At 49.8% G+C, this 8,573-nt stretch overlaps 1 protein-coding gene across 1 annotated transcript; it reads left to right on the top strand.

Annotated features, from left to right (window-relative positions):
- The first annotated feature begins 304 nt into the window (after window positions 1-304).
- LOC101274854 (gastrokine-3-like) lies at window positions 305-4,999 on the top strand. Its single transcript, XM_033400383.1, is given in 6 exon segments — window positions 305-439; window positions 846-980; window positions 2,547-2,628; window positions 2,631-2,671; window positions 3,855-3,996; window positions 4,905-4,999. Coding segments are annotated over 6 exon segments (630 nt in total).
- The last annotated feature ends 3,574 nt before the right edge of the window (window positions 5,000-8,573 follow it).

The following is an 8,573-nucleotide window of genomic DNA, read 5'->3' as shown; positions in this document are numbered from 1 at the left end:
TGAAGGCAGAGAGGTAACAGGGGTCTGACCCTGTGGGACCCAGTAGGTCCCGGTAACTCATGTGGCTTTTATACTGCATGAGATAGGAAGCTACAGCTGGGTTTGGTCTGCCTTGGGATTTAACCGGGGTGCTCTGACAAACACTTGTTAGGAGGCTTTCAAAAGATTCCGGGGGGGCGGATTAAACGAGGGTAGTAGTAGCAGAGTTGATGAGAAGTTATTTAATTCTGTATATATTTTGAAGGTACAGCTGAAAAGATTTTCTTCTCAGTTGGATATGGGTGGGAAGGAAAGAAGAGTCAAGATGACTCCAATAGCACTGACCTTAGTGGAGAGAAGGATGGTGGCTCCATTCACTGAGATGGAGCCTGTGGGCAGCAGGTTGGCGGGGGTGGAGATCAGTTCTGAACGTGTTGACTTTCAGATGATTAGGCATCAAGTAGAGAATTAGATGCATGAGTCTGGGGTCGAGAGAGAGTTGGGCTGGACATACACACCTGGGAATGTTTAGAGCCGAGACTATATTCAAAGCCATCACACGGTGGGTGAAATCACTAAGTGAGCTAAGCGTAGACAGAAAAGAGGAAAGGTCCAAGGACTAAGGTCTAGGACCATCCACTTTTCGAGGCTGGGGAAGTGAAAGGGAGAAGGCTGGTCAGAATGATGGAAACGAACAGGCAAACGTGTGTGTCCCGGAGGCTCACTGAGGGCCACAACGGTGTCAGATGCTGCTGTTTTCTCAGATAAGAGGTCTGAGAAATGACCTTCGCATTTAGTGTTGTAACAGTCATTAGATTCGTTAAGGGCAGTTTCAGTAGCGTCTTTGGGCTAAGCCTGATCTCCAGAACATCAGCGACAGCCATCCACTGGATGGATCTGTTGGGACCCAGGCATCCATTGTCCATGCCTTTCGAGGTATGGTCAACATCCAAGTCAACAATGCTTTGATTGAATGGGATGGAATCTTGGACTCCGAGAATGTAAGATGTGGAACACGTTCGTTATAAATGCCAAAGAAAGCCTTGCCTGCTCCAACATTTTGCCTTGTGCTTTTCCAGAGAGAAGAGGACCCTGTCTACATAGACATTCTCTAGGTTTAGGATCTTGAGGGAATACATCTCTTTAGATAAGGGACCAGCTTTCTTGCATCTGCAGTGACTCCTTTTTGAGCCAGTGACCGCAGTAGGAACTTCTGTGATCTCTAGGGATCCCACATCCTTTTGTGTTCGTCTCCTGCGTTGACTTCACAGGGCTCCTGAAGGCCTCTGAAATAAGAGCCATTTCCAGAACCCAGATTTCTTATAACTGGTATGTGCTATGGAGGTCTTTTGTCTTGATCTCAGATTTTAATCAGGTTATTTCAAAAGCAGGAGAATAATTTATTTTCACTTTTAGAAACCTCGCTTCCACTTGCCCAGATGGTTGGGTATGGCGAGGTAGGACCTGGCAGAAAGAGGCAGGATTGGGGAGGGACACCTCCCTGATAGAAAAGCTCTATAACCAGAGATATGGCTCAGCCTGTGTGCACCTCAGTTCCCTCATCTGTCAAGCAGAATCAGCAGCTGTCTTTCCTACCAGAAAGGACTCTGAGAGGATTAAATGAAGGAAAAGCCCACACTCCTTACTCCCTGGATGGGCTTCTGCTGTCCAGCCCCTGCTGTTTGGAAGCTCCCCTCCTACTTGCACACTGGACATCTCAGGACAGGCTTTCTCTCTGCGCCTGCCTGGACCTCCCATGCTCTCCTTCCCAAACACCATCCCCCTCACTCTTCACCTGACCTGCTCCTGATTTCCTTGAGGACCCGGTTCCCGAGTCCTCCTTAAAGGGAGGCAGTCCAGGGATTTCCAACTCTGTTTTAAGCCATAGAGACTTTTCTTCCAACGAAAGATGTCACAAAATGCCACTCTATGGAATGGAAGTCAGAACTGGAGGAGGGAGGTGGGCTCAGTCAGACTCAGCTGGAGAACCTCGGCTTTACTGCAAAACTCAGAGAGGCTGAAGGTCAGGTCCAGGGCCACGTAAGAGGTGGTCAGTGGCAGACCCAGAGCCAGGATCTGAGTCTAGAGGTCCGGACCGAGGCCTCTCCTCACCCGGTACCTCCAGAGAGCACTCTATCTCACACACTGGCTTCACAAGCAGGCAGTATCTTGTCTCATCCTTTCATGGCATCCCTGTGGGAGAGGGTCTATTTTCCTGCTTTACAGATGGGGAAGCTGAGGGTCATGGAGGCGGCTGAGGGCCATGAACAGGACCTTATATTTAGCTTTGTTTCTGGGGCTGACGCCCTACCCCTCCAGTCCCACCAGTCTGTTAAGGGTATGCAGAGTGCCCCGGGGGATACCTTCCCATGGTGCCTGCAGCAGCGACAGTGCCACGGCCCCTCGGGGGCAGCAGGGCCCTGTGTGCATTGCCAGTCCTGCTGCTAGCGTTTTGCTAGCAGGGCTGCGCTATGCCGGGATGCTCAATGCCACAGTCTGAAGGACCAGCTATGTGCAGCACTGATGGCAAGCAGGAGACCACTATATTGTGACTGAATGAATGACAGGGTTCTGCTGTGTTGCTTTAAGCCCCTCTGGCGGCTAAGCTGTTTAGCAAGATGGCCTGTGTCCTAGCCAAGATGGATGAAGCTGTCCAACTTTGGACGATATTAGTAAGGCCCTGGACCACCAGGTAAGTGAAACCAGTTCACTGTGGTCCCCTCCTAGTTTGGTGTTTTCCAACTCTACATCCTGACCTCCTAGGATGGTGCTGTATACACAGGGGAATTCAGTTCATACTTGTTCTTAATGCGCATGAAATTCTATCACCGTGCAAAGGACTCCAAGTTCAGTCCATGGCCCATTTAAATTACATCATATGGATGAAAATGGACCAATGAAAATTCCATACAATGATATAATTTTAGTTTATTCCAAAAGGGGTGTGAGCTACATGTTAGTGGATATAAGTCGTTGTATATAAATATTAGAGTGAACTAATAGAGTATTTTAACCCTCATGCCTTCTCTCCTCCCCTGCACACCCTTTGCACACATACACACGTGTTATCTTTAGTTTAAAATGAACCCAGACTGCTGAAACTCTCTCCCTCCCAGCCTCTTAAATGACAAGGGCTGTCAAATAAATTCAAAAGCAGCAGGAGGTCCTTGGCAAATCATTGAAATCTGGCACCATTTGCTTAAATAACCCGCCCAGGACATTTGGGCAAAATGAATGCTGATTCTTGGGGAAAAAATGCATTTTGGGTCACATAAAAATAAAACAGGGGCTTCCCTGGTGGCACAGTGGTTGAGAGTCCGCCTGCCGATGCAGGGGACACGGGTTCGTGCCCCGGTCCGGGAAGATCCCACGTGCCGCGGAGCGGCTGGGCCCGTGAGCCACGGCCGCTGAGCCTGCAAGTCCGAAGCCTGTGCTCCACAACGGGAGAGGCCACAACAGTGAGAGGCCCGCGTACCGCAAAAATAAATAAATAAATAAAATAAAAATAAATAAAACAATTTGTCAATTTTTTTAAAGAGAGGTAGAAAGTATTCCCCTCATCTGATTTATAACAAGTAAATGCATGATATAAATGAAACACATAATTTTAGAGATGAGAAAAGCACTGGAGGCTGGAAGAGTTGAGAATTTAAGGGTGAAAGGAGTACAGCGTTACAGGGACACACAGGCTCACACACAGATTTTTTTGGAGTAATGTCATCACCTTGTGGTCAGACAGGGTATTGCTGCTATAGACAAAACTCAAGGGCAAGTTCACGGCTATTTTTGTGCGCTGGAATAGGTTTCTCTTTCTTCTTCCTTGCTGCACCACCTCTATCTGCTGTCTCACCGTTTTGAAATGCCACCTCTTCCAGGCTTTAAAGCATTATCCATCCACTCGAGGCCTGACCTACACTGTTTTACCCAGCCGGGTCAAGAACTTAGCCCAGTATGGAGTGCCCATCAAGGACGTGTGCCGACAGGTCCCCACCTACTTTGTCCAAGAGCAAAAAGAAGGTGTGTTAATAACTTAACTAGAAACTCAAGACCATGGTTGAGGCAAATGGTGCAGTATGATTTTTAGGTGCTTAGCAAATTCTAATGACAGTTTTCTTTGCTACTGGGTATAAAAATAATGAGTCCTGAAATGCATTTCCCCCTGGTGGCAGCGAAGATTTCCTGATACCAGGGATCACTGAGAACAGGTAGCAGAGTTAACTTGGCTTTACCAGAAGGTTGAGGACAGTCATTTCACCATCGGGATTTGACAGCTGGTGATACCCTCACCTGACCCAAAGTTTCATCCTCTCCTCCCCTCCCCCTGCCCAAGCAGCACTGTGCCGGACATCCCCCATAGGAGGCCCACTTCTTTGGGGTTCTCAGTCCTCCTCTTTCTCTGGCTGTCCAGATGCTGGAAGGCAGGACCCTGATAGTTGTAGACCACATGCTGGGAAAGGAACGGCTCAGTGGCTGGCATCCCTGCTGGGGATATGGCTGGGGGATCAATGGTGACGGGCTTGGAAAGGTACCAGATAAGACTGCAAAATCTGCCTGCCACTCCAGATAGAGTCAGTAACCACTTCCCATTAAGCTGTTGCCTGTCACTTACATCTTAGCATAAACTAACCCATTGAACAGGGCTTCTTCGTAACAGGAACTTCCAGCAGGAAAACACAGAGAGCTTGAGAGGCTGGGGGGTTAAAAAGGATGCTTAAAGAGCAGTAAAAGAAATAGGAAAAGGCATACGGAACCAGTTAGTAGAGCACCGATGAGATCTTCCATTTTGTTCCCAAGTCTCTGGCTAGTCAAGTTGTCTTGAACATCACATCTAATTTAGGTGCAACTCATAATATATCTACTCTACTTAGGGGTCTTAGAGCGATTAAGTGATCTTTTAAATAAAATGCTTCTCTTTCTTCTTAAAGGTACTGCACTGGCTATTGACCCCAATTCCTGTTTCCAAGTCCAAATTCTGTCCTTCCTGAGACTCTCCATCTGTGGGGAGCTCCCTGGGCTCTGAACCTCCAGGTCGGCCACGTGGAGAGCAGACCTGCCTGGATGGGACCGCTGACCTGAACCCAGAGCTCAGGGACCCAGCCCACCTCTGCTGATGGGAAGCAGCTCATTTCAGACCTCCACCTTCTAATTTATGACCCAAGATCCAGCTCTGTAATCTGAAAACGGGATACACTTTCTCCCTCTGGATTAGAACAATAAAGTTTCTTGCCTCCCTGGTCTAGCAGATGAGCCCTCCCTGCCTGCACTGTCCTCTCTCGAGTTACTGGGTTCCCATCCATGTGCCGTCCACGCCATCACACACCAACATGGTGCAATGGAGGACGTGTCTCTCCTAGAATGGTTCATTTCCAAGGGCCTCTCTTTAGGGTGGCCTTTGACGAATCCCTTCAGAATTTGGGCCGTAAATAAATAAATAACAAAAAGACACTAGCCACAGCACAGACTTGAGCTTTCGGGTCTGAGGTCACATCTCTGCCGCCTGCAAATTGACGCTGAGTTCTAAGGAGGCCTATTCTGGCCCAGCCGGCACCATGAAAATCCCTGGGATCCAAGCGTATGAACAAGGCCTCCCAGACCTCTCTTTGGAACTGGTCTAAACCCCTTTGTGGGAACCCCCAGGTATTTCTCTCTGTTACAAATGAATAAGGGACCTGGCCTCTTTGCACTGGTCCTTTAACTGTCCATCCTTATAGCTGGGAAGGACAGAAAGTCAGCCTCCCCCACAGCACACAGAACATCCCTGGTCCCCTCACCTTAGATGCCGGGATAAACAAGGAAAGAGTACAGGAAATACAGGCACAGATGTCCACCAAAGGTCGTGCTGGAGTTTGGAGTAAATAGGACAGGACCGGGGTGGGGTGGGCTGAACAGCACACGCGGGTGGAGTGGAAGACCTCAGGGTGATCTCAGCACCGATCTGCCAAAGAAAGAGCTGAGCGCAAGCTTTGCAGAGTCGTGATGTGGTGTGGTTACCTACAGTCATGAATGGAAAAGTGACTGCATGGGAAAGGCCCAAGATAAACCTCTAACTGGGCTTAAATAAGTTATGGTTGGGCCGGCCAGGGGCTCTGAAACTATGGATTTGGTCACATGCAGCTTGTCGAGGATAAGGCAGAGGGAGATACCTGCACAGAGCATTCAGGGTAGAAGTATCGGATGTGACAGGCCAAGGCTTGGTCGACCAGAGGCCCAGAGAGGACCACAAAGCAGGGTCCGGCCCCTGGGGCTTGGCCCAGTGAGTCCCGGAGTTAAGTCCCCATGGCTGTCAGTCCATCCTTGACCGGTATCTGTCGTATCCCTGACCTCTATCCTCCAGCAACTTCAGGACCAGTCCCTGTCTGGTCCCATGTGCCTGAGTCCCTGTTACCGTTGTCTGGACCCCTGTTCCCAAGTCCTCTGTGATGGCATGTGGGCTGCTGTCTACTGACAGCTCTGATGTCCATCGAGCCTTCCCCTCCGGACTTCTGAGCTTCAGCTGCTCCTGAATTTCCCATCATCTCTGGGTTCCACCTGATCATTATAACATACCTGTTACTTCCAGGAGACTTTAGACAACCCCCACCCCCAGGCACCCACCTGCTCATCTCCATCTGTTACCATCCCTGCAGACGCTCTGCCAGCTAGACTGCTTTCCTCCAGGAAAATCTAGGTTCAAGGCCTGCTGCCCTCCTATGAGTCACCACCCTTGGCTGTCGTTGACTCCCCCGTAATAGCTCTGTACCAGCTCTGAGAAACTATAAGTACAGCCTTCTAGACCTTACAGGGCTTGTCAAGGTAGATTTTGGTCCTTCAGGTTACAAGCTCAATCTTTATCTTATAAAGAATCTTCTGTGCGTGCAGCCGGATTTAGATCCTTTGGGAGTTGGGACTGGAAGGAACAAAATTCCAAAATGTCATAGGCTGGGTGACTTGTGAACGACAAGCATTTATTTCTCACAGTTTTGGGGGCTGGGAAGTCCAAGATACAGGCACCAGCGAATTTGGTGTCTGGTGAGGGTCCACTTCCTTGTTCACGGACAGCTGTCTTCTCACGGTGTCCTAATAAGGTGGGAGGGACAAGGGAGCACTCTAGGGCCTCTATTCTAAGGGACTAATCTCATTACATCGGGGATTAGGTTTCAACATATGAATTTTAGGGAGACATAAACGTTCTAGTTTACAGCATCACCCTACTGATGACCATTGTTAACGTTTATCCTTGAGTTCACCTAATCCAACACTCGATGAAATTTACCATATTTGAATCTCAAACCAGTGCCCATCATCCTGACCCAAACGTATTCCATGTGTATCAAGACCACGTGCCTTCTGTTTAAAATACAATCACACTGATATTCACAACAGACTGTTTCCTCTATCTGTGATTGAGGAACTCAAGCTTCTTGCTAAGTCCTTGGCGATAATCTTGGAGTGTCCCTGGAAGGGCCTAGGAAGTAGGTAAGAATTAGCTCACTCATCTTCTAAGCAGGGAAATCTTTTACTCTCTCTCTCTTTTTTTTTTTTTTTTTCCTTTTTTCCTGTCTTGGCACAGCTGCTGTTACTGACCTCTGCCGACATCTCCAACGCTTCCTCTTAGGACTGGGCCGAGGGGACTGGGAACCCACAGCCTGCTGTGCTCACCGCTGAGCCATCCCCACCACCTGCCGCTCCCCCACTGACCACGCGGCCTGGGCAGACGCCTCCGTCTCAGCCTCAGCAGTCAGAGGAACTTGGGCCTCTGGACTCATCTCGAAATAAGGAACTGTGTCTCTCCCGTCGCTTTGGTGTCGGTCGTTCACACTGCTGCAACATATGCGCTGGTTCCTTAGTGAAAAACAGGCATTTCTCTTCTTTGGCTTCTGTTGTTTCTACTTACAGTCCCCACCCACCACCCTGGGGCCTGGAGCATGAGCCCTTTGGACACATCTGAGCACAAGACATCACAGCGTGCTCGGCATTTCTCCTCCCGTCTAGGACTTGTTGGGTACGACCGTATCCCAGCTCCCTCTCTCCTGAGAGTTCAATCTCCCTTGGCTCTGTCCTTATCTTCCTGCAGACATGCACTGGAAGGATCATCAGAGGTCCTTGGTCATGTCTACAGCCCAGCTGGGAATTGCACAAAACCCTCCCTCCGAGAAATCTCTGAGATTCTTGCAAAAATTCCACCCTTGCCCAGGAGGCCCTTCTCAGAAAGGAGGCCCAAGACAGAGGTCAAATTCCCTGCCTCCCAGTTCAGAGAACGATGCTCCAATGACATGGTTCCTTGTAGGGGGAGTCTTGCTCCCTTCACTAGCCCCACCCCTTCCACCCTAGATGGAGGCAACCCTAACTGTCCTCATTGCGCCTGCCTCTCTGCAGCCTCGGGGGAGAGCCGACTGGCCCCGAGCCCCAGGTCTGCGTGGGCTGGCTCACCAGCCGAGTGCTCAGTGCTCATTCTCTGGCTCCCTGCCCACTCCATGCTCTCAGCTTCCCCAGGGGTCAGGAGTGGGGCCCGTTATCCTGCCAGGAATGTGCTGCTTCTCTCCCTGCTGCTGCCTGGGGTAGAGAGACCGTCCCACAGTTTAAGCTGTATCTGGGCAGTTATTCCTACGGGGCAT

Source organism: Orcinus orca, chromosome 13, assembly GCF_937001465.1.
Source record: "Orcinus orca chromosome 13, mOrcOrc1.1, whole genome shotgun sequence".
NCBI lineage: Eukaryota > Metazoa > Chordata > Mammalia > Artiodactyla > Delphinidae > Orcinus > Orcinus orca.
This window is presented reverse-complemented; position numbering and strand designations above follow the sequence as displayed.